General features: G+C 48.8%; 1 protein-coding gene across 1 annotated transcript; it reads left to right on the top strand.

Moving 5' to 3' along the window:
* LOC144180200 (uncharacterized) lies at positions 1-27,164 on the top strand. Its single transcript, XM_077708584.1, has 2 exons — positions 1-804; positions 26,847-27,164. The coding sequence occupies exons 1-2, from the start codon at positions 1-3 to the stop codon at positions 27,162-27,164; spliced, it is 1,122 nt and encodes a 373-aa protein (XP_077564710.1).
* The last annotated feature ends 2 nt before the right edge of the window (positions 27,165-27,166 follow it).

The following is a 27,166-nucleotide window of genomic DNA, read 5'->3' as shown; positions in this document are numbered from 1 at the left end:
ATGACTGCGCCTGGCCAGGCCGCTACAGGCCAGACCATCATCCTTACCCACCCGCGCGAACCCGGAAAATTCAGCGGCACCGATGACGTCGACGTAGAAGACTGGATCCTTATGTACGAGCGTGTCAGTAGCCACAACCGCTGGGACCCCACATTCATGCTCGCCAACCTGGACCTCTACCTTAAAGGTACGGCCAAGGATTGGTTTGACACAAACGAGGACCGCCACACCAGTTGGGACGCTTGCAAAGAAGAGCTGAAGGCACTGTTCGGACGATCCGAGAGTCGGCAGCTGGAAGCCAAAAATGACCTTGCCTCCCGCGTGCAAAGCCCCACTGAATCGTACGTTACTTACATTCAGAGCGTGCTATCCCTTTGCTACAAAGTCGACCGTCAGATGTCGGAGGAAGAAAAAGTGGGCCACGTCTTAAAAGGCATAGCCGACGATGCTTTTAACCTTCTACTTTTCAAGAACTGCGACAAAGTTGACACCCTTATCGCCGAATGTCGTCGCTTTGAGCTGGCGAAAAGCCGCCGAATCGCTCAAAAATTCACCCGGCTCCCTAACACGGCTGCGACCTGTTCCTGCGAAGATAACCTCCAGCCGCCAGCAGGACAGCGCACTTCCACAGGGATGTCGCCAACTCCAGATATTATCACAAGAATTGTACTTCGCGAGATTGAGGCCATTGCCCCAACTTGCTTCCCGCACGACGCCCAGAACTCTTCCGCGGTCCCTGTACCTCTCATACAGCCAGTTGTGCGCGAAGAGCTGCTTAACCTAGGAGTGCAGCCAAGTTGCTCCGTGAGTCACCCATGCGCTCGTTATGGTCCACCCATCAGCCCTTCTCGGTGCGACAATATGCCGCCACGTTTCCAGAGCCGCCTCCCTGATGAATGGCGGACTGGTGACGACCGGCCGATCTGTTTCAACTGCAGACGGGTAGGCCACGTGGCTCGATACTGCCGGAGCCGTCCATTTCCGCCCCGCCAGAACAACTTCTACCAGTACCCTGACGACCCTCCTCGACGCTTCTACTCCCGCTGTCAGCCGCAGCCGAACACCGCTCATTCCGCCGGCAACCGCTGGTCTGGTCGTTCCCCATCGCCGCAGCGTAGCCAGTCCCGTTCTCCTCGTCGCTTTTCCTCGCCGACCCCGCCGACCAGCTACTCGAGACCCTCCCAGGAAAACTAGAGGATGCAGCCCCCGGAGGCGACGCTGCATTTTCCGACCGACCTGAAAATCCTCTGATAACACTGCGAGCCGAAAAGAACTTGTTGGACGTGAAAGTTGATGGTGTCGATGTGAGTGCGCTTATTGACACCGGGGCGCAAGTATCGGTCATGAGTGCGAAGCTTCGGTGTCGTCTGCGAAAAGTTTTGACCCCAGCCACTTCGTGTCTCCGGGTCGCTGACGGAGGTACCCCAGCGGTCGCCGGTATGTGCACCGCGCGCGTCACCATCGCTGGCCATGACACAACAGTCCTGTTCGCCGTTTTAGACCACTGCACCCATGACCTTATTCTAGGCCAAGATTTTTTGTCGGATCATTCAGCGCTCATAGATTGTTCTATCAGCCTCATCCACCTCGACCTTCCACTGCCACCAGTCACCATCGAAGAACCCTTGCCGCGTCTGTGCTGTCTCGAAGATGTTCGTTTACCGCCTCAAGCATTCACTTATATCCCGCTGTTCATCTCTTCCCCTGTACCGGACGGGGATTACGTCGTATCGCCAACCACACCCGTTGCACTGGAGCGCAGAGTGAAGCTACCACACACAGTTGTCAGAATCAAGGAAAGCAGAGCATCTCTTCCGTTTCTCAATTTCAGCTTTTGCGTGCAATCGCTGCCCAAAGGAACCACTCTTGGTCATCTGTTCCCTTTAGGAGAGCACAACCTTTCTGTTTTAACGGCCGATCCCCAAAAACATCCCGCCGATGACTTTTCTTGTGCCCGTTCCCCGACTGAACCATACTCAACGATGTTGGCTCCCGATCTCCTCCCTGCACAGTCCGTTGAGCTCCGCCGACTGCTAGCATCCTATTGGGACATTTTCAATCTCAAAGACCGCCCTTTAGGTAAAGGTTTGTCGGTCAAGCATCGAATTATTACAGGAAGTGCAAGCCCAATTCACAAACGCCCGTACAGAGTTTCCCGTGCGGAGAGGCGAGTAATCCAACAAGAAGTGGATAAGATGCTGGCGAAGGATATCATTGAACCTTCCTGCAGCCCATGGGCTTCACCAGTGGTTCTAGTCAAGAAAAAAGACGGCACATGGCGGTTTTGCGTGGACTATCGACACCTTAATGCAGTCACGAAGAAGGACGTTTATCCCCTTCCGCGGATAGATGACGCCCTTGACTGCCTCCACGGAGCCAAGTATTTTTCATCCATCGACCTTCGGTCGGGATATTGGCAAATTGCCGTGGATGAAATGGACCGTGAGAATACCGCCTTCATAACACCTGATGGTCTTTATCAGTTCAAAGTGATGCCCTTTGGCCTCTGCAACGCTCCAGCAACATTGAACGCATGATGGACTCACTGCTCCAGGGCTTTAAGTGGTCCACATGCCTCTGTTACTTGGACGATGTTATCGTTTTTTCGCCTTCGTTTACCACCCATCTCGAGCACCTTTCTGAGATTCTGGCACTTTTCCGACGGGCGGGTCTCCAGCTAAATTCTTCAAAATGTCATTTCGGCCGTAGACAAATAGCAATCCTGGGGCACCTCGTTGACGCCAGGGGAGTTCAACCCGACCCGGATAAAGTTCGCGCAGTCCAGAACTTCCCGGCAGCACGCTCAACAAAAGACGTCAGAAGCTTTCTGAGACTCTGTTCTTACTTCCGCCGGTTTATCAAGGACTTTGCGCACATTGCCCGACCCCTTACCGGCCTGCTGAAGAAAAACGTTCCGTTTTCCTGGGGCTCCGATCAAATGGCCGCTTTTACCACCATAGTTTCCGCGCTCCGCTTTTACCACCATAGTTTCCGCTTCCTCTCCCAAGTAATTCACGATATTCTTCGCTCATGCTCTGCTAAGAACAAGCTATCTACAGCATATCATCTCCATACTAACGACCTCACGTAACGCCTCAATCGAACCCTGACAGATATGCGCTCTTGCTACTTTCTGCAGACCATCGCGACTGGGACGTCATGCTGCCTTATGTGACTTTCGCTTATAATTCATCCCGGCATGGTACCGCAGGATATTCACCATTCTACCTTCTATATGGCCGTGATCCTACTCTACCATTGGACACACTCCCCCCCACGTCGGGCGACCTACCGCTACGGCGGGCGGAGTACGCCAGTGAAGCCATTGCCCGCGCTGATCATGCGCGGCAGATAGCCCGCCACCGACTTTATTCCTCGCAAGCTGTCCAGAGAACGATTTATGACCGCAAACACTGCGTGGTCCACTTCACACCGGGATCCCTTGTCCTCCTCTGGACACCTACCCGCAAAGTCGGGCTTTCTAAAAAACTGCTTCCCCGGTACTGTGGCCGGTATCGTGTGCTACGTCAAGTGACCGATGTCACCTATGAGATCTCCCAAGTTTCTCCACCCTCGTCGACTCGTGCACCTTCTACGGATATTGTCCACGTAGTCCGGCTGAAGCCGTACCAACCGCCTCTCCTGGATTCGCCGTAGCGCCGCGATGGCGCTTGTTCCGCTGGGGGGTAATGCCACGGCGCAAACTAGCAGATGACGAACGATGTAGTTCTGATGGATTTGTCCACAAGCAAGAACAATGCGTCCAGCGATGGTTGTTGGTAGAGGAAGACGACGAGGTCTCTTGTGGGTCGTTCTGAATGTTAGCGGCAGCCCAGCCTTTCTTTCTGTAAATAGTGTAAATACTTTAAATACATTCTTCTCTTCCGCACCCTCACTCGTAACAATATCTATATATATATATATATATATATATATATATATAATCCAGGGAGTAGTAGAACTTTGAAGATGGTAGAGAACACAAGAGAAGAAAACTTCGAACAAGGTAAAAGCACGATTGTGGCCTACGTTTCAGCAAAGAGAACTTGCTTTGCTTTCTCTTTGCTGAAATGTTGGCCACAATCGTGCTTTTACCTTGTTCGAAGTTTGTCTCCTCTTATATATATATATATATATATATGTATATATATAGATATATATATATATATATATATATATATATATATATATATATATATACAAAAACTTGGGTGCGACCACTTGGAAAACACTAACACAGACATTATTTCGACAGTTTCGACCAGTGGCCTGGTCGGCTTCAGGGAAAATTACAAGTCACTTGTAATTTTCCCTGAAGCAGACCAGGCCACTGGTCGAAACTGTCCAAATAAAGTCTTTGTTAGTGTTTTCCAAGTGGTCGCACCCAAGTTTTTGAATATTTAAACAGTAGCCAAGAATTCCTTCTCTGCTATATACATATATATATATATATATATATATCGAAAATAAGGGCTGGCAGTCAAGAAAACCTCGGAAAGCAAAGGGGAGGTTGTGGTGGGTCATAGAAAGAGATGAATTTTTTTGAGTCGAAAAGAAAGTGGTGAAAATATATATATATATATATATGTATATAAATACATATTTATATTGTGAGCTGAGTTTGTGTCTTGCTGCCTGCTAGGAGATATTTGTCCCCATTGGTATTAATCATCATCATCAGTAGCTTGCGGCTACCGCATCATCTGCTCTACATACTCATCATCATCGGCACAACCTCGTCTTCGGCTAATCATCATCAGCAGGGACGCTGGGTCGCCATCTTGGTTCATCCTCGCCTGACGCCTCGGAATAAAGGAGCTGCAAAAGCAACGGTCCCGTCACCTTCTATCACAGGCCTCACAAGTGGTGGAGTTGCAACTCGATCCAGAGCTGTACGTCTCCTTCGACACCCCTGGAGCTCCGTTCAGGTCGCCGCTTGCCCTCAAGACCAATGTCCATGTCGCAAGACACTCCGAGTAGCGCAGCCTCTGCGCCTCTGCAATGCATCGTCACCACTCCCCAGCGCGATCCACCCGAGTTCACTGGTCTTCGGGGCGAAGACGTGGAGGAGTGGCTGGACAGCTACACACGCGTCAGCGAGTTCAATAGGTGGGATGATCGCCTCAAATTGTTCAACGTTGGCTTCTCCGAAGATTGCCGAGACGTGGTATTTAAACCACAAACATGAATTTACCGACTGGGCTGGCTTCACCACGGACGTGCAAAAGATTTTTGGCTCCCCTAAAGCGCGGAATGACAACGCGAGGAGGGAGCTGGAGGTCCGCGTGCAGCAAGCTAATGAGACATACACCACATACATCCAGGATGTTCTAGCGCTGTGTCGCCGTGTCGACAAAGATATGCCGGAGTCTTACCGAGTTCGTCACATTCTGAAAGGGATCGGCGAGTTCGCTTTCAAATCACTTGTCCTGCAGAACCTTTCCACCTTAGCGGACGTAACATCCTCCTGTCAGCGTATCGGCGAACTTCAATCGATCCGCCTCCCACAGAATACGGCGTCTACCCCTCATCTTGGGAACGAAGACCTTCGTGAAATGATTCGAGCTATAGTTCGCGAAGAAGTGTACGGCAACACCTCTCATTTCACGCACGGTGTTCGCCAAGCCGCTACGGCTCCTGGGATGGTTAAAGAGGAGCTTGCGGCTATGCCTGTGCTAGTGCCGCCTGTTCATTCAGTTGCCCCATCAACACCGTCCTACTCAGATGTCGCTGGCCGGACACCTCTGCCGTTGTCCCCGATCATGACCCACCCTTCGTCTGGCTATGTTGCGGCCATGCCCCACGCGCCGAGCTCAAAGCCCTACTTTCCACCAAGTCAAGATGCCTTCTCCAACCGGCCCATGTGCTACTATTGCGGCATTCGAGGTCACATCTCCCGCTTTTGTCGACGCCGCCAACGGGATAAACGACGTGGCTATGCTGCCTATGAGCACGAGAGCGTCGTACACCCGAACTACTACGGCTACAGGCGGCGTGCATACCCGTCGCCCCCACGCCGCTCCGCGTCTCCGCCTCAGACTGACGACGTCCCTCGCAGCTCCCGTGCGGAACGACCCCGCTCGCCTTCACCAGGTCACCGTTCAGTTTCCCCTCTTAGTCCTGCGTCTTACATCGCTAACCACCACCAGGAAACTAGTTAATGCAGTTTTGGGAGGGAAAACTGCATCTCCTGCGAAGCTTACAAGTCCTCCAGAGCGTCCGTCGAACTTGCTGTCGGTTTTGGTTGAAGGTGTTTGCGTCGATGCCCTTATTGACACTGCAGCGAGCGTTTCAGTGATAAGTGCGGAATTGTGTGCTCGTCTACGCAAGGTACGAACACCCTACACGGGACCTTTTCTACATGGAGCGAATAGCAGTGTGATTAAGCCATCCGGACAATGCACAGTGCGAATTGTTGTTGGTTCTCTTCGGCATCATGTTCAGTGTGCGGTGTTGTTCCCCTGTGCTCATCTTCTTATTTTGGGTTGGGATTTTCTCTCATCTGCATCCGCCGTCATTCCATGTGATCACCCTGAAATTCAACTCACGGATACAGACCAGATCAGCGGCATTTTTGAAGTACCACAGCTACACTTCACAGCGAGTGCAGATTGTGTTTTAAACCCCCGCCGCGAGACGCTGCTTTCCCTCTGCTCAAACCGAATCAGTGACGGAGACATGCTTATAGTTCCCTCGCCACGTTTTCTGCCCAAAGGTGTCGTCATCCCGACGTGCCTCGTCCGCTTCGCACATGGAGCAGCACAGCTTCTGGGTACAAAACGCCACTTCCGAATCCATATTGCTCCCCGCGGGTGCTACTATCGCTTCTGTTCTGCCTGACGATACGCTCGCACTAGTGCCCCTGTGCTCCGTCTCTTCCGTTCCGACGCCTGCAAAATCTGAGCCAAATATTTCCACACTTCAGGCTACCATCAGCAAAGATCTCTCAGAAAGCGAAACAAACCGGCTACTTCAACTCCTGGATAAACACAGGGACACATTTGACTGCCTTTCTAGCAAGCTGGGGCAGACATCTGTGACAGCGCAACAGATCGAGACGGATGGGACCCACATCGTCCGCCGTCGCCCATACCGTGTGTCATCGTCCGAACGAAAAGTCATCCAAGAAAATGTAGCGGACATGCTGGAACGAAACATCATTCGGCCGTCTTCCAGCCCATGGTCTTCCCCCGTGGTTTTCGTCCACAAGAAGGATGGTTCCGTGCGGTTTTGCGTGGACTATCGAGCCTTGAATAAGATCACCAAGAAGGATGTTTATCCAATGCCGCGTATAGATGACGCCCTCGACTGTCTACAGGGGGCGGAATTTTTCTCCAGATTAGACCTGCGATCTGGTTATTGGCAGATACCCATGCACGAGCCTGACAAAGAAAACACAGCGTTTGCTACTCCAGATGGCTTATACTAGTTTAACGTAATGCCGTTTGGTTTATGCAACGCCCCAGCCACGTTTGAGCGCATGATAGACACAGTCCTTCGTGGCCTTAAATGGAAGACGTGCTTGTGTTACCTGGATGACGTTGTTATTTTCTCGTCGAATTGTCCTGAACATCTCCGGATTCTTGATGAAGTTCTGACTAATCTGGCCAAAGCCGGCCTTACTTTGAACACCAAGAAGTGCCACTTCGCCCGCAGATCCATCAAAGTTCTCGGTCACATTGTCAGCACAGATGGTATACAGCCGGACCCAGACAAATTTTCCGCTGTGGGTAATTTCCCTCGACATCAAGAACAAAAATCCCTTGGCAGTTTCCTTGGCTTGGCATCATATTTCCGTCGTTTCATTCGCAATTTCGGCACTCTGGCCTCGCCCCTCAATCAGCTGCTGCATTCTGGTAACCCCTTTGTCTGGAGTGACGACTGCGAGAAGGCTTTTCAAAACCTAAAGCAAGCACTTACTTCCGTGCCTGTACTTCGCCACTTCGTTGACACAAAGCCAGTCCTTCATACTGACGCTAGCGGGCATGGCATTGGCGCCGTCTTGCTACAGCGCGATGCTCACTCGCGTGAACGAGTAGTTGCCTACGCAAGCCGCTCTCTGACGTCCGCAGAAAAGAAAAAAAATTACCCCATCACAGAGCAAGAATCTCTGGCTGTTGTGTGGTCTGTTCAAAGGTTCCGTCCGTACCTTTACGGCCGACATTTCACAGTCGTTGCAGATCACCATGCCCTGTGGTAGCTGTCTTCTTTGAAAAATCTGTCAGGACGACTTGGGCGCTGGATTCTCCGCTTGCAAGAATATGACTTCACGGTGATCTATAAGTCTGGTCGCAAGCATCTCGACGCGGACGCGCTTTCCCGGTGTCCGCTGGTGAAGTCTTCAGACGACGTTGCCCGACAAAACTAACGCCTCAACCTTCTCGCAACAGGCACACGCTATGCCGAAGCCACCGAGCGTCTGTTGAAAATCTCTTCTATTGCTGCTTTTCATGCGAAGGCACATGAGGCAAGGCCCAGAAACTATGGCGTGGGTGTTATCAGGCGTGTTGCCATGAACCTCTCCTATCCTGACATCCTCACCGCATTCCCAGGCAGCACAGGACTGTTCGGCCTAAAACAGGCCGGTGTACTTTGGCCGGTGATTTTCTGTCCGGCCGTTTTCCGGCAGCCATGTTCGGCCCATGTCCAAATGTGGGCCTTTTGGCCGTATACGGCCGTACTCCCATGGCTGTCCAACGGCCAGTGTCCGTCGGCCAGTCGACCGGCTTACGGTCATACGGCCAGATTCCAGCCGTAGGGCTCCGGCCATTCCAAAGCCACCCGTGTACGGCCGAAGTACGGCCGCCGGATTACAGCCGAGATGCGGTCGTCGGACTCCAGCCGGACTAAAGCTACCGGAAATACGGCCGTGCTACGGGCATTGGAGTTCAGCCACAGTACGTTAACTGTACTGAGGCCGGTCACTGCATGTCGCGCAAGCAGATGACTCATTCGCGCAGTGCAGAAGCAGCGCAAACCCAGCATTTTGGGTCCAATGCAGCCACATAAAAATGAGCTCGCGCAACCACCAGCCGTCAAGCTTTCAGCGCAGCCTTGCTTAATTACCAGCCTAAGTTGACAGCAAAATTCATTTATTAAACAGTGCTCACAAATTGTCTTTCCTTTAATTGCTGTGCCTCTTTTACTGCCGAACACAGAAAATATTCATTTCTTTGTAGAGCTTGAATAGATGTATTGTCCAGGTCCTCATATCCTCTGTGGGGCGGCTTACCTGTAATAAACGGGGAAAGAGGAGGGGGGAGGGACGGAGGGCGCATATTTTAGTGGGTTGAATTTCAGAGAGATAAATTGCGCCGCTTTTAGCCAATTTCTTTTACGGCAATATTCCGGAACACTTTCATGCTATGACTACATAAACTATTTTTATAACAGTTGCTTGACCAATTTTGCTGTATATAAAACCGGCGTGAATGCCGTTACGAAGCGTTTTGGTTCTCAACAAAACACTCAGGAGCATTTAATATAACTCCTTCACAAAAAAGTATGTCCAGTTTTTGCCCATGTTTCTTGGAAAGACATTTTCTACTCGATCAACTTTTCTGATGATCTTGCGCAGGGCTGATCCTAAGAAGGAGTGAACATGTACTTTCATTTTCAATCTATCTTAATGTTGTTTTCATGAGTATAGGTCCACACCACTTAATAGTCCAAAAGAACTTAATTTACTTCTAATGTCATTCTACGTTCAAAAAATTCTAGACGCGTTGCGAATGACGCCCTGCTTCAGGTGGCTGCAGTTGTATCCCTCTGTGTTTACGCAAGGAAAGGCGTAAAATTAGAGTTACATAATTTGTTTCAAACCAATAACATAGCAATGGTAGCATGCATACAGGAAACCTTGCATACTGCAACGAATAGGGCAATAAATATTTTATTGGTCAATGCTGAATCCGTAGGGTTCTCAACCCGTCGGAGGCAAACTTGCGCCTCTGGAAGTTTATTTATTTATTTATTTATTCATTGTTTTATTTATTTATTTTTATTTATTTTTATTCATTTATTTATTCATTGTTTTATTTATTTATTTATTTGATGCCTGCTTGCCTTTGCATGCATTACAGAAGGGAGATACATAACACTAAGCATTAAATATGAGACAAAATAACAAAATAATTCTACAAAGCGCGCTGAAAATCGTCAATATAAACAGTTAATGCAATCATAGGTGGGAGATAATTACACTGCAGTATTGATGTAAAATAAAATGAATCGCGCAAGGCGTCACCTTTAAGGAAAGTTAATAATTTGCTTTAAGCTAGCGGTCCCACTTTGCGATATGTAGAATGGCGCTTGGACATACTTCTCCCCTTCTACTCCAGTTGTCGAATGATAGATATTACGAAAAAAGTTCAACCTGTGGTTTCGTCTGTGATCTTTCACGTCATGCCATTTCTGTTTACTTTTACTTTCTCTCATGCTAAGTTGAGCGTGCCAATTACCTAATACGAATCGCACTGACATATTCTGTATGTTTTCGAGCGTATCAACCAGCTCTTTGGTGTAGGGATCCACGAAAACACATGCGTACTCCAAGATTGAGCGCACATGAGTGAAATACGGTTGTTCTTTTCAGTTAGATGGAGGTTCACTGAAATTTCGTCTCAGAAAGCCAAAAACATATGCAGCCGTAACTTTATGGTGTGAACCTGCATATTTAACCTCTAACCACTCCCTAAATAAACTCCTAGGTATTTATATTCCTCGGCCATTGGCACAGCAGCATAATTTACGGTATACGTATTCAATTGGAATGAAGGTTTTCTTGTAAAGGTGCCACGTTAACACACTGTTTAACATCCAAAAACTTTTCTGAATCAGCACACCAGGATGTTATTAAATTCGAATAAAGCTGCAGGTATACGGAATCACGTTCATTCGCTATAGTCCGGTAAACTACACAGTACTTTTGAACAAAGCAGTAGGTCCAATAGTAATAACAATGCAAAAACCGATTCATTAAGTTCATAGGATGAAATGTACTACGCAGAAGAGGATATGGAACACCATCATTTGCTTTTTTGCAGTCCAAGAATATACAGTCAACCACTTTAAGCTTATCTATTGCAAGAGCCAAATCGTGCGTGAACTCAACAATCTGCGTTGAGCAAGAAAATCCTGACAAAATCCGTGTTTGCTAGGATGCTGGCGATTATGTTTAACGAAATGAGTCATATTCCAAGAGTAGCTAAGCTCACCTTCAAACATCGGAACTAAATTAACAGCTAGGCTTCGTCAGTGACAAGGCTCTGTTGTTATCGCAAATTTAAAGTAGTTTTTTTTTTCTAAATAGGCAGTCGTAAAATCCCATGAAGTAACATAGTGCAGGGCATGAAGTTGATCCTACCAATGCGCGAGCGAGTCTCTTCTACGTTTATCACCAACAACATAGTGCAACATTGCTTGTCGCAGTTTAATTGTACGCAGAATAACTTGCGCTTTTGCTCGCACTTGCCTTTCTTTGGTGGGGAGTCCTTAAGATGGTGTCGTTTTAGCTCCTGCGTGGTGGCCGCTTGCTCGACGCCCTTGAAGGCTAGTTATTCTGGTGAACCATCTCCATCTCGGATCGGACATCTCTGCCGGGTCGATGTCTCCAATGCTCTCAATTTCTTGAGGGGGCGAATAGCCTCGAGCTGATGCGTCGACGAAGCCGGCGGCAGAGGCGTCGTGCGGCGATGACTGGCGAGGCTTAGCTCACCCGTTGGTGTGGCACAGTCTTCTTGTGGCAATAAATGACATTTCGATGTCTAAAAGGTTCCCTGCTAATGTCCAGTGAGTCCTTGCACGTTGCCCGTTCACCGAGAACACTCATTACTGTTTGAAAAACGATGTTCGTTCATTTAAAACATAGAAACACGGAGCGGATGAAAAACGCGTTCCCGTCGTTCGGCTCCCTAACGGCTTTTTCTGCCCCCAGGAAAAAATCGGTCGGTCTCCTTCCAAACACGTCTGTGCATGAATTCTCGGCGCCCAGGCGCGTGCCGTTGTTCGGCTGTATGCCGTTTGCCGAAAAAATGACGTATAACCAGATACCTTACGTAGGCCGGTCTCCTCTTGAACACCGGTTGCCCAATATTCGGCGGCCATTCTCTTGCCGTAATTCGGCCGAGGACAGCTAACGGAATGGAAAACGTATATTCTGGGGCCGTACGTCGGCCGGTATCCTTCATAACACTGGTTGCCCGAAGAAAACGTATATTCTACCGCCGGACGCGCGCTTCACCGTTGAAACAATGAATGCACGGCAGCCGCGCTCCGGCCGGTCTCCTTTCGAACACCAACTGCCGCAAGAATACGCATATTCTGTGGCCGGTCGCTAGCCGTGCTTCGGCCCGTTACCGCTTCCCGAAGAAAAAACGGATGCCCTAAGGCCGTACTTCGGCCGTTCTCTTCCTCAACATCGGCAGCCGTAAGAGAACTGAATATCTGGCAGCCGGTTAGCTGCCGTTGTGCGTCCGTACACGGGCGGACGGAAAAATACCGAAGCGCTGGTTGCCGAATGTTGGCCGTTCAACGCATGATCAGTGGCTGCCAGAACCTGGATGCTGGCCGGACATGCCAGAAAGCGGCCATAGACGGGCCGGTCGTGGGGCACACTTTCTGTGCCGCCTGGGTTGCGCCTCAGAATACCTGTTCAGTCCTCTCGAAGACTAGGCACAGCTTCGGAGAGGGACCAAATCTTTTTTTAACAGAAACTATACCCGAGCACGTCGTCATCCTTTAAACGCGCTATCGTGTGTATGACCAAGTGGGAACAGCTCGAAAAAAATGCCAGTGGGTACGATACGTGACAAACGGTTGCAAATTCTCGCTTCGGTGTTTGAAAAGCGGTGACAGTCGTGATCATGCGTCAGGCACGTACCCATGATTTGATTCGGGAGTGGGGGTGGGGGCAACCCAAAATAATGTTTCTGTGCAATGAAGCGAAGAAGGTGAGGGTAGCTGCCGTTACTAGTACAAACACGATGAACACGAAGCGTTTCCATTAAGTGGCGTTAACCTGCATTGAGAAATAAAGCAGTGATTCAGGCAGAAAGGCTTTTGTGATTGAGACGAAAAGCGAACACACTCGCTTGTTGGAGATTTCGGCGCACGTTAAATATCCAAATCCGAAGTTTGCTAATTTTAAAATCAACAACAGTAATTAAAATGTTCACAGGAATAAATACGCGTACTGCACGCGAACTATACATTCCCTCTGCTAATGTTAACGCATATTTCCGGAGCATCCCACACGTTATACGCAATCGAAGTCGAGAGAAACAGAAGTGCACGTAGGCACTCGTAGGTTCAGTTCTCCGTGCAAACCTCCGGCGCTTTCATATTTTTCTCCAAACAAAACCTGTGGCTACCAGTCATGAAGGAAGAAAACAAAAAGCTAGGTAAATCGAAGATGTCATACACATAATTGGGGGTGTTATTACTGTAGACCTCCTTCAGAGTTCAACGTTTATGCTCGGCCACTCAAAGCGCCAATAATTCAGGCCCGAGAAATTTCAGTTTCGAGACGCACTGGACTGCCGTATATGTAGATAAAAACAGTTCCAAGCGTCACCGCGTCCACGCTTACGCATGGAAGAAGCTTGTTCTATCCAGGGATGCGTCTTGTCGCTTTCTCGTCGTCGCAGCGTGGCTTGTAATGCTGTCTGTGCCAATAGCAGCGGCTCAGGTTACAAGGCGGGAATTACCTGCACCTCTATGCTCTCGTAAGCTCGTTGCTATCGGCCGACACCTTGACAATACTCAGACTTCGCGAGGCTACGCTTTTTTTATAGCGCTTCGTATTTCCCGCCTATGCACTCAGGGTTTTATATCCTCTCTAATACAAACAATCCGCTCACAGTCCAATGTGGAAGCCGAACTCTGTCTCGGCGAAAAGTGTCGCTGGTGTCCGTCGAGTGTTCCTGACTGAATTCGTTTTCGCCAATCACCCGCTGCACATCCGGTTCTGCCATGTCAGCCATTGGCCACCTTGACTCTGGGCCCTTTTTCGTTCAACACCGTGCTCTCCAGGACTGCTCATAGGAATGCAGATCGGGTCCGTAAACCCGCCGTTGTGCATAGCAACCATTAACCACACTAGCTGTCAATAAACAATGGCCCCGTAACTGGCTTAAATTGGAAGGAATGCCGCCGGTGTCTCTTGCCGTCATGCAACTGCGATGCGGTCCTTCAGGTTGTTACCCTGCCTTCGTCGGGCTTGGTAACGTTCTTGCGCTTCCTTTGAGAGCGATCCTTCTTGTCCAGACGGACGTACCGCGTGCGGAACAGGGCTTCGGTACTCTCCCGTTAACTTTCCCTAAGCAGGAATAATAGTAGTTCGAGGCGCCGGGAGATGGGGTCAAGCATCACCTCGCGCATTTCTGCTCGTCACCATCCCGCTGCAAAACTTTATATCGCCTTGGCTTTTCAGTCAATGCTGCACATGTGGGCAAGCCGGACGTTGGAAGGCATTCGGTTGAGAAAGCCTACATCATGTTTCTTTAAAGCAAACACACTTATTACCGACAAACGCAAAAACAGCCTTTCCATAAAAACTACTGAAAACACGCTGTGAGTTCGGATGAGTGTACGAAACGCTTGAGCCAGAAACACCAGGAAAGGGCAAGAGGATCCGCCCACACCACGTCGCGCCAGGGTGGGGGACTTTGTTGAATGTTTAATGAGAAATATCTTCATCCCCACCAAAGTAAACGCCACCCGAGTCACTGAAACCGCCACTATTGCGAAACAAGCAATCAGTTGCGGCTATCCGAGAAAACTCAAGCACCAATTGCAGGCAAACAGGGTAAAGGAGGTGCAGCGAATGGCAAGTGGCAGGACCGCAGGCCGGCAGCAGAGGATGAAGCCAGTGCACAGGGTTACGGGCTTTTGTGTAAAGGTAGCAAACAAACCTCGCGTGTATTTTTTTTAAATCCTACGTTGACAACCAAAGGCGTCTGTTTTTCGAAAGGAACATAATCCAAAAACCAAAAGTCAGTCATATAAAACTGCTCTGCCTAGCAGATCCCCGCTACTTTCCCCTACAAAAAATGTGGCAGTAAAGTACTTGAGACAATGCCCTGTGAACGTGTATGCCGATCTTACTTCGAATGAAAAGCAGGCCAGATGCCGCGATGGCACGCATCAAAATGAGCCAAATTATTTCTACCAATGAGATTTCGCTTTTGGTATGACTGCTCGGGCTGTTTTGTGTGTGTTTTCGTTTATTTTGTTTTCTTTTGAGAGCTGACGTTTTAGGAGTTCAGTGAGCAATGAGGAGATCGGCGAATGATCGGCCGCTACGCGTCGACGATAACGTGCACCGAAGTAAATGACATGAAACTGAGAGATGTGAAAATATCACTTTATCTCGTCTGCCTTGTCCTTACGCAGTAAATCTTGGTAATAATATTTTTATTACTTACGTATTTCTCATTTAGGTACCTAACAAATTACCTGCCACCCTCAGGCCATCGTAAATGCCCCCCCTCTATGGGTATGAGCCACTTCATTATTGTGAGAAATATGACATGGGCAGGCTTCTTTTGAAGCGTTTTGGAAATTTATGGCAAGGCAATGACGAGCTTCATGAGTGTTTTAGGGGGTGACCTAAAACGTTTCTAAGGAACCATTCGAAAAGAGCTGCTAATGCGGCCAAGAGGGTTCATCGGCTCTTTAGGTGAAGTTTTACTGTTCTTGAAGATCTGTTGCAGGTTTATTACCTTTTTTTGCTTAAACTTTTATCATGCCATTCTTGAAAGTCAATTGCAATACATTTTTTCTAACAATAGTGCACCAACATGTCTGTTTCGACTGAGTACCGGCCAAATCCGAACTCAAGCCTATATTGCTGAAGTTCTCTGCATTATTCTTAATTTCTTGGCGCTATAGATTTTTCCCTAAATGACATGTAAAACATGCCATTTAACAATTTTGACAGCATTGCATTTAGGTCCGGTTCAAAACTTTAGTTTTTTCGCACAAATTCTCCTTAGGTGGATTTGGCTCATTTAAAAAGAAACGCCTCGCATAGCTGGTGAGTCTGGCGAACCCCCGGACGAACGCCTTTGCTCCGAGTCTTCCACTTTATTGCTGCGTCAGTCTGAGGAGGCTAATGCCCCGATGGACCTTCCAGCAGGCAACCGTAATCACTCTGACGGTAAAGTGCCCTGCCGCCTCTATCCGCTGACCACCCATCAAGCAATAAAGATGTTCAACCAGCTTCCTTCAAGGTGGCCTTTAAACCGAGTGATAATTTCAACGTCCGGCAAATCACGCCGAAAGCTCTCCTACAGACTCTATCAGCATGTCTGCATCCTGAAAGTCACAACGGCTACCCTTTCCACCAAGATACCAACTGAATTTCTGGGTGGGTATGATCATTCGAGGTAGTTCACAAGCTTTACAGCCTCACTCATATACCCGTCTCCCCCGGCGTTCACCTGCCGGTACAAGCTTACCTCCTAGGTGGTATTCATGTCCGCTGTTATGTTGTCTCGGGCATCGATGCCGGTGAGCCCTCCGATGTGCTCCGGACACATTCCGATTCGAGACGCAGCAAGTGTTCCTAGCCCGGTGTCTTGGAGTCATCGTTGTACATGCCTCGCGACTGTTCTTGTTCTTCCGGAACCACCGTTGCGATTCATATACAATGGATGCATCCTTCGCCCTGGCCTTACAGGAGGAGGCCAGTATTATGTTACCGATGCTTTAATACGGTCACATGCGCATGTCTTGTCCAAATCAACTGCCTGCTGAAATTTCGCGGACTCCGAATGCGGCAGCTAAAAAGGAAAATACCCCTAAATTTTGTTGTGGGCTGTTAAATTATGATGATAACCATGTAACAGACAGGAAGTGCCCGAAGAAGCTCAACGCCAGGTACACGTGTAAAGAGCTCTCAGACGTCCCAGGTTGATCAGCGGCTCCTGCTTTTAAACCGGTACGAACTCCTAGCTTCCAACGACGACGACGATATTGCAGATCACGTAACAGAATCGGTCTCTGCAACGCCACCTGGAATTCCATTTCATACAGCCAGGTGGTGCGACTGCGTCGACCTCGTCGCCGATCCCAGTCTTCAATAGGCCGACCAGAATTCCCCAGCCCTAGAAGAGGTAGATCTCCACCTCCAGGCCTTACAAACATCATGTGCGAATTTGACCATACGTCGTGCCAAGTTGCTGGCACAGAAACGCGTAAAGCGTGCTGCTGCAAAAGAGAACACATGTGTAGCTATACCTCCCCTGTCCACTTCTCCCTTGCCTCCACCTCCTGTGGCATCATTAGCAGCATCAGCCTCAATCTCGTCAGCATTTGACGCTCTCTCCATTTTTAACTACCTGGTGCGGCAGCTACAAATATTAACCACGACCCTTTCAGCATGCCTCCGCTAAATTATGCACCTGCCGTACCTGAAACTACACGCAAGGATACTATATACAAATGGAATTTTCGGGGCCTGCCCAAAAAGTTGAATTTAATTAAGGAACGCCTTCGCATGGGCTCCAGGAAGCGAATGGCCTACCCCATATCCCTTTTTTTCCGGCTATGCATCTCCAACAATCATTGACCACCATAATGCCCCACCAACGCTACGGGGTAAAGCCGTGGTATATGTCCTCACGTGCCTTCCCCACCAAGCCATAGACCTTCAAAGCTGGTGCTCCCCACGGCAATATACTGTTGCGATCAAAGTTCAACTAAGTCACTGTGTACGGATCCTTGTATCCTGCTATATGTGTCCTCGCAGTGGTCATTCCCCGCGTGTTCGGTTTTGATAGATTTCGCACATACAAGCACAACATCCTGGTTGTCCCATTCTCATCGCCGCAATCGTTATTGCTGCGCATCCAGCCTGGGGCTATGACATGGTGAGTGTGCGACGTTCATATCTCGTCAAGATCATGGAGCACCCTCGCTTCACTCTACTTAATGACGCTACCCAGTCAACTCGCATCTTCTCGTCTACTCGTATGCCTCCATGTTCCCCAGATCTAGCTTGGTGGCTTTGTCTATCAGCCCTTTTTTGGCGGCGAGACCTTGACTGCTGGGGTAGCGACCATCATCCCATTTACCTCGATCTTTCATCTTCGCCCTTTCGTAGCCTACGTTGTAAATGCCATATCAATGCCACACGGTATAGCTTATTCTGCTCTTACCCATCTGGGAGAGGCAGGAAAAAGATTTCTCCTGGACATGTTCAACCAATCGTGGAAGACCGGTCGTCTGCAGCCCAGCTGGAAGACTGCTCGCATTGTGCCTATATTGAAACCAGGAAAAAATCCAGCGGACATTCAATCGTATCGACCTATTGCGCCTTTGAGCTGCGTGGGCAAGCTGATGGAAAAAATGGTGCTGCTTCGGCTAGATTGGGATCTAAGTACTAGAAATCCAAGTACTAAGTACTACCCGCCACGAATGTCCGGTTTCGCAAACGCAGGAGCAGTATCGACAATGTAATTGCCCTTGCTAATTGCGTCAAGCGCGAAAAAGCACCCCGTAACACCGTCATAGCGGTGTTTCTGGACATCCAGGCTGCATATGACTCTGTTCCGCATGACGCTATCCGCTCTGAGATGCACTCATTGGGCATTGGAGGTCGGATGTACGCTTGGCTGTCGAATTATCTTAGCGACCGAAGTATCTTTATGACCACCTCTGATGGCGACCCATCGAAGCATAGCGTAACTCGGGGCGTTCCACAAGGTGGAGTACTCAGCCCAGTGCTTTTTAATATTTCCCTCATCGGCATTGTGAAATGTTTGCCACCTCCTATAGTGATTTGCTTATATGCTAATGATATTGGCATAGGGTGCTTTGGCCGTGCCAGGCGTGTGCTTCGCGCAAGGCTTCTATAGATTCTATCTCAGAATTCCTCGCAATCCGTGGACTCGAAATCTCGGCAACAAAATCAGCCACCATTGCTTTTACAAAACGAGATGTCACACGTACGAACTCACGGCAATGGGGATACCAATACCTACCAATACCTTATGTCACAAATCATAAATTTCTCGGCGTCACATTCGACAGATTTTTGACATGGACACCCCATATTCGTAGTTTGAAAGAAAAGTTTTTGTCATTTTTCAACATCTTCCGAATGATTTACAGCAACACTGGTGGCTGCACAGTTTACTCGCTTCTTAGTCTCTACGACGCTCTCTGCGAAGGTCTTTTACGCTACAGCGTTCCTGCTTTGTTTCCCCTCATAGCTGGAAATCTCAAGGCTTTGAAAACCACGCAGGCGCGTATACTCCGGGCGTGTATCGGCGTCCCAAAAACAACATCCACCCTGGGAACTATCATTGAATGTAGACGATTGACGCCGATCGCGCTGCGGAAACAGGAACTGCTTCGGGCATATTTGCGTTTTGTCACGAGGCAACGTCACCATCCATTGTCTGAGACCTCTGCTTCAGATCTGCATGACCTTTTACCGCAACATTACGAGATACCACCTCTGCCTTCGTATCCACTATGGTTGCTCCCACCCGTAAGCACTCACACAGCCGTGCAAGGAGTGACACGAAGAGCAAATGTTCCCGCTCCAGCTCTAACGTTTTACACTTTACAACTTCTAGACAGCAAATACGCCTCCCATAAACATATATATACCGATGGCTCAGTGACAAAAAAAATGTTCCACGATTGGTGTTTGGGTACCTAGGACGTGCACTACGATGACAAAAAAGTCAGTCACAGGACGTCACCAACAGTGACTGAGCTCGCCGCCTTCCGTGCTGCTCTTGAATACACCGCCACGCAGCCACCCAGCCAATGAGCTATCTTTAGAGATTCCCGCGCGGCCCTTCAATGCATTCAGACTTTTCCTGCTGACCAGCTAATCTGGGACATTCGGTTTTTACATCAACAATTCGTCACTGCTTGACATTCCGTCGACCTACAGTGGATGCCGGCACGTTGCGGTGTATCGGGTAATTCTACCGCGGACGCTGCAGCTTCCCAAGCTCACAATCGCCAGGTGCCTACTGAGGCAATACGGTTCTCCAGGAAGGATAAGGCCGCGCTTGCGTGTCGTGTTGCGCGGCAGGTACAGCTTTCAATATGGGCTTATCCATCACTCGCTTTTCGTTTCAAGCTTCAGCAGACCAGCTCACCCCTCTGTTGAGACTGTGACTATCCCGAAGATATTCACCATGCCTTATGTGTGTGTAAACAATATGACGAACCAAGACGGTCCTTGACACTGACTTTGAGCAGGCTACCCACATCGTGTCTACACGTTGAATGCTGTGCTTGGCCCCTGGTCATGTGCAAAGATGGCTACACGTGCTACGAAGGCCCTGCTAAGCTTCCTTCGCAGTTGAGGCCAAGTTCATAGTCTTTAACAGTTCCGCGCATTGATTCTACATGTGTTGCAGGACCGTGACTTTCACCTTTGCGCTCTCCAACTCTCCGTGGTGTCCCAGTGAACACTCCGGGGCTGGGACCACCATTACTGCTAGGTTAGCTGTCAACGTGCCATGATCGCTTGTCGTCGCTCTGCGGATTCCTGAACTGTGCTCAAATTCAAATTGAACATTTCTCCAGTGCGTCTTTATCATTGCCTTTATTTTTAACCTGACCTAGTGAACTCATGGCCACGTGTAGTCGCTCACGTGTGCCTGATCTCTGCCAAAATAAATGCAACATTCCTCCATGCGTTTGAACATTTCTCCAGTGTGTTTTAACATTCCTTTATTTTTACCACGAACTACTGAACTCTGTCTACAGACTTCATGTCGGTGTTCTTTTTTCGTTTGCTTTATTATTCACCTGACTTAGCATGTTCAGCTATCGGCTAGACAGACCTCGTCAGCATCATTCAACTGCATTCTCTCTCTCTCATAATATCAAGTGGGATGAGTTTCGCAAGTCGATTAGTCATATATCAACATTTAAATAGGACCCTTTATCATCCATGCAAAGGGCTCTTGAAGATTCTACAACTGTAATACTGGGTTGACGATAGCCGCCCGAACCCTCATTTGCGCCTGCTTCGGCTGCGGGCGCAGCGCCGCCAGACAGAAGTGTTTTCTTGTCGCAATCGCAAGTCTCCGACTTGCCAGATCCGCCTTAGACAGCCCACAGCCGCGGCATGTCGCCGCGAACGCTGGCTGTCCCGCCAGCGCTGGCTTGACACGTGCGCTTCATTAGGACCTCAGTCTGGTCTACGCTCCATATGGCGCATTTTTCATTCTTTGGAGCGATCACCACGATCCCCAGATCCAACTTCTTCAGTGTTCTTCAGCGTTGCTCACGTCCAAACAGACTTCGTTGCAATTGGCAGATACGCTGACTCATACTTTATACCCCGATTTTGACTTCGACCCAGCCACCATGCCCCTCCATTCATTCTTCTGCCCGGTGCTGGTACTCCGCCGTCGGAAGTAGCAACCCAGGGTACACTCTCGCCATTTAAGATTCTGGCACATTGACACGGCTGTAGTCCGCGATGCTCCCGGGCCTGTTGGCGTAACATTTGAATCTTTCATAAACCTCGGCGATTCCTCTCTGGAGGCATTCCTAGAGGCGTACAACCGGGTTTGACTCACGTGTACGATCCCTCCGTCCTGGCTTGAAGCTGATGTTATCACTACCCCGAAACCCCGCAAACTGAGTACAGATATTAGCAACCACTGACCAATAACACTCACGGCTACTATATGGAAGCTGTTGAAACGGATGAGTGCCACACCTCTTCAGTGGTGGCTCGACGAGCAGCATCTATACCACCCATGTCCCCACCTTGGTTCATGGGAGGATCTGGGCCACCTCTCCGAGATTATCCTTATTGGCGGCCGAACCCACCGTGTTCACTCTCTGCCGGGCACGGACGTTCACAAAGCATAAGATAATCTTGGCCACGCCGCTGTCATTACGGTACTTCATCTCATTCACCTGCTATCCGCCATTGTGATTTCAGTTCCTCCTACCTACGACACCGCACCTTCTCCATTCTTCTCAACGGATCTCCCATAGGTTCCTTACAGCCCCGCTGCGGTGTGCCTAATGGATCTATCCTCGCCACCTGCCTTTTAAAATGGCCATGATACCTCTTGCCTGGCGACTTGGTTCTGTACCACACATCTATAGTATCATCTATGCAGACGACAACATGGCATAGTCTGTTCACCAGGACCTTCACGACTAGAGTGTCCGAATGCAACAAGCTCTATATAAAACCAATTCTTCGTGCAGGTATCTTGGCCTCGCGCTCTCTCCTAACAAAACAGCCCTGCTCACCATGGCCAACGCATGGGGCGGTCGGCGCTTGGCAACCTCCCCTATCCGTCCTTTGGTTGAAGGCACGCCTATACCAGCATCATTTACCCTACGGGTTTCGGTCTTGGATTTTGCGGCCACAAATTCTACAAAACCTTGAATTCTCTCTGCAAAGTATAAAGCCTCATAATTGCTGCATCTGTTCCGTCGCGTGTCTCAAAAAGCCGTCGTGGCGGCCTCCAAGATGGCCCGCAAGCTTCTCCGAGCTATTCTTTCGGCCTCACATATATCAAGGGCAATTCCACTTTCTTACAAAGTCAGACTGGGCGCTACTCGAATGAATAAACAATTCTGCTATGCAAGCTATAACTGGTCTTCCAGCCCTCATCTCCTTTCCCATTATCGAACAGGAAGCACCGCTAAACAAGTTTAATAGGCTAGTGAATCAGCGTCGAAAATCCCGCCTCCAAAAACAAGCCCTTGACCCAGATTCGCAGGGAAGGGTGGTATGGCCCAGACAATTTCGGGGGTTCCCCCGGGCCCCTCGTCTGGTTACGTCCCCGCCTGCTATCCGGATTTTGAAGCCGGGTACATTAAAGTGCACTTGCGGACATACGTTGAAGTGCGAACTGAGTGAAAACCGAAGGCTTGTAAATCTAGGAATAGGCACTAGACAAGTCTGCGAACGATCGTTCAGTTAAACTGTGAAAAATACAGATTTCTGTCCTCTTATTTCTGATAAGAACAAGAGATCGAGACCCGCCAGGAAATATATATATACAAATTGCCCATGCATATTTTTACGAGAGTTTTTACTTGAGGAAAACCTTTTTTACTGGACGTAATCGCATAAAGCCGTTACTAATGGAGGCTGAGAAACATAATTGTTTTCTACTAGGATATACTGCGACATATTTGTACATTGTGCTAACACATGAACAGATTCGAAACAAATAAAAAAAACATATCACAACGATAAGCCAGAGAAAGCAATAACGTCTATAACAAAGGTTAACTGGTGCCACCAAATGAATATTTTATTGAATGAAACGTCCGTAATGACGTCGTGAAGGTGGCTTGTGCTGCTGAAGTGACTTCCTCTGAGGAAAAAGTTGGGAGTGGCATTTGGTTCAGTTTTAAAGCCAAGCTTTTTCAATACACTTGGCCTAAATGGAACCTTTGTGAAATGATCCAATTTAGAAGAAGAAGAAAAACGTCATGACCAAGTTTGAGATGCGGCATAAACAACATGCTATACAGCATTGCAAAAGTGAGCTAGCGGCCGTTCAACCGTAGCCTCGTTAAATTCCTAATCGGGCATCTGCTCAGGGCCGCGTCCACTATCAATTCACTTACAGTAAATCGGTTTAAAAAGCTTTTTTCTAGAAAGTATTAGCTGCCGAGAAAAGATATTTGCCCAATATGTTTTGGTTCGCACCGCAACATCTGGATTCACTAGGTCGTTGACAATTAATCTGGAGTAAGCGCGCACACCGAAAACGCAGGGCCTCGTGTGTAAAGCAAACGTTAAGAAGTAATAACCACCCCCTGGGCACTGTGCATAAATGGAAGAAGGGGGTGTACAGCAGTTGAGGTACGCATCTGAATTTCAAGTGCCCACTGGAACGTGTGCAAATTTCACAAAGCGACTACAAAAATAGCGAATCAAACGTATTTCAACGCCGTTGTCAGTAGCTTAGCTGGCTGTGAATTTTTTTCCTAGCTGCAAGTTTTTTTTCACTATAGCAGCAATATTTTATTTCGGGTATTTTTAAAAGTAAAACAAACGATATTCGTGTAGATAACGTGGAAGTCATTGAGAAAACGCTGGAAATAGGGAGAAGCTGGAAAGCAACTAAGAAAAAGCTAGCTATCGGCAAGCACAGAATGTATGCGCTCAAGGATGAACAGAGTAATATAACGCAAAACATGGCTCCGATAATAACGGCAGCAGAACGATTCTACACCAGGCTGTAAGCCGGCGACGGAAAACTAAGGTAAACTGCTCATAGTACAAGCTTAACTTTCGATGTCACACTAGTAGCTGAAGAGAAGGTGGAAAATGCTTTCAAACTTACGAAAAGACGAAACGTTTCAGGTGAGGACGACATAGCCGTAGATCTTTTGAAGCAGGGAGGAGAAATTTTTCTCCACAACGTTCCTGTACTACTCTCTGAATGCTTCAAAACTCAAAAAGTGCCCATAGCAGGGAAAAATGTCTACACTATTCTCATTCAAAAAAGGGGATCCAACGGACCTCACAAATTAGTTAGTCATCAACCTACTCTCAGCTGTTTAGCAGCTGCTTACCGCACTTATATTTAGCCACATAGCTGAGAGTCTGGATTTTGAACCAGGCAGAGAGGAGCTTCGTACAGGAAATGGTGCTCAAGATACGTTCCTGTTGTCAAATAAGTTATCAAAAAACCCCTATACGCGGCCTTGATGGACTATGAGAAAGCGTTTGACTTCGTACTCATCGCAGCCGTTCTAGAAGCACCGCAATACCACGAAATAGGGGAGAGCTACCAAGGACTTCCAGAATACATATATATAGTATGCACGGGCACGATCACCCTCGAGCAAAGTGATAAATTTGCGATGCCGAAGGGAGTAAGACAAGGAGATACCAAGTCTCCAAAACTATTTACAGAATGTCTGGAAAGGCGCTTAGAAAGCATGACTAGCAAAACTTGGGGTAAGAAAAATAGGGAATACTTGGGCCTTTGAGGTATGCGGATGACATAGTATTCCTGAGTGACACTGCAGAACACCTAGAACCAATGCTTCAGAAACTACAACCAGAAAGCATGGCCATAGGGCTAAAACTAAATTTGAATAAATCTAAAATAGTAAGTATGAATGCAAAAAACGTCCTCTAGCTTCGAAAACGAAACCCGAGAAGAAGTAAAATATTACAACTACCTCGGACAGATGGTTAGTTCTAACCCCAACAACGATAGAGGAATCAGACGCAAGATATAGTATAGGTTAGGGGGCACTCCGCAAGAAATTGTTAAACGTTAGCTACATCTGCCACTCAAAAGAAAATCTACAACCAGGATACACTGTCGGTCATGACTTAAGGAGCTGAAACGTGCGCCCTAATACCAACAAGAAAGCAAATCTAGCTCAGCTCAACCCCCACACTGGGCACTTTGAGCAATCTTGGTGACAGTATTGGCGACACCGCTAACCCCGAGCCCCCATACATATGATGTGATTTGATTGATTGTAGGGTTTAACGCGCCGACGCAACGCAGGCGATGAGGCGCGCCGTAGTGGAGGGCTCCGGATTAATTTTGACCACCTGGGGATCTTTATCGTGCACCGAAATCTCGTACACACGGGCGTTTTTGCTTTTCGCCTCCATCGGAAAAGCGGCCGCCGCGGCCGGGAATCGAACCCGCGACCTCGTGCTCAGCAGCGCAACGCCTTAGCCACTGAGCCACCGCGGCGGGTTACATATGATGTGAACAACAGTGACAATGTGTTTTAACGTGGAGAGTACAAACCTCACACGGTGGCCGTCGGAACCCACATCAAGCACCGGCGGATGGGCTCCCTCTCTGTTTACCAGGCAGGGAGCTCCGGGACCTCTCTCGGTATCAGTGTAACCCAAGCGAAGGAAGTAGCCCCGTCCCCTGCTTTTTCCTATGCCATACGGTAAATCGAAAACGCCCTGCAAACATGATCGGACCATAAAAAGAGTCCGCACCGAAGCATCTCTCCCACCTCTCCTCCCATCAACTCCCCAAAACCCGACAACTACCCCCGCTTTTTGATAGTTAAATTTGTTAACTAATTCAAGCCTCTTTCATCACAATCCGTATTCCTTGAATACAAGTTTTTTGAAGCTATCCTTTGCAAGAGGTACAATGGTAAAAAACTAAGAACCGGTGAGGTTTTATTTGAGGTAAACATGCAGCAGCAAGCCACAACTCTCATGAGCCAAACAGATCTGGCATGGCAGATCTCGATTTGAGAGTCACACCTCACCGCAGCCTCAGTAGCTCACAGGGTGTGATATCTGAGCCAGACCTCCTAACCGAGACAAAGTACGATCTGCTCGAAGGCCTAAAAGCCAGGGCGTGACAGCAGTAAGGCGCATCGTCATTAGGAGAGACGAAAAAGCAATAGCCACCAAACAATTGATTCTGGCTTTCGACCGCTGCACACTGCCAGAGCATGTCAACGCAGGTTTCATTCGTTGTTCTGTCCGGCCGTAGAACCCGAAACCACGGCGCTTTTTCAAGTACCAGCGATTCGGGCAAGGTACCAACTCCTGTTGTGGCAAAAAAAAACATGTGCCAAATGTGGCTAGAATGACCTTCTATTCGAAACTGCACTGCAACCAACTTTATCTATTCCAATTGCAAGGGTCCAAATGCAGCATACAATCGCGCATTTGAAAAGTTTAAACAAGACAAGAAAATTATTAACGTAAACGTAACAGAAAACATTACCTTCCCAGAGGCGCGAAAGAGTTCTCCTCTTTCCCCCTGGGGAGGTACGTCGATGCGGCTCGCCGGGGCGCGGAGCCGCGTCTAGTTTCGGAGGGAACCCAGTACCGCGAGTCGGATCTCGTCCCTGCCCACCCCCCTGGGTTGCCTCAGGCAGCCCGACCCATCAACACAGCGGTCGCTGAGCCAGCAGCGGCTGAGGTGGCAACCACATCAGTCGGGGATGCGACTGCATCCACTGCTTCATCTTCACCGGCCCAAAGCGCAAGTGAGGGCACAAAGGAGATGGAGACGGAGGCATCCGCGGCAGTTCCCATCCCCGCCACACCGCCTCTACCACCTGGGGCGCTCCTGACGCCCTCGGCGGTCGCGGCTCTAACGAAGGGCAGCGGGAAGGGTGCCAAGTTCAAGTCTAGGGGGCCGAGTCCGCTGGGCACCGCCTTGCCTTCAGATGACGACATGGATGCCTAGCC

Source organism: Haemaphysalis longicornis, unplaced genomic scaffold, assembly GCF_048455015.1.
Source record: "Haemaphysalis longicornis isolate Haplotype H1 unplaced genomic scaffold, Haemaphysalis longicornis Haplotype H1 scaffold_4, whole genome shotgun sequence".
Taxonomy (NCBI): Eukaryota; Metazoa; Arthropoda; class Arachnida; order Ixodida; family Ixodidae; genus Haemaphysalis; species Haemaphysalis longicornis.
Note: the sequence above shows the minus strand (reverse complement) of the source record. Positions and strands in the feature narration are given on the sequence as shown.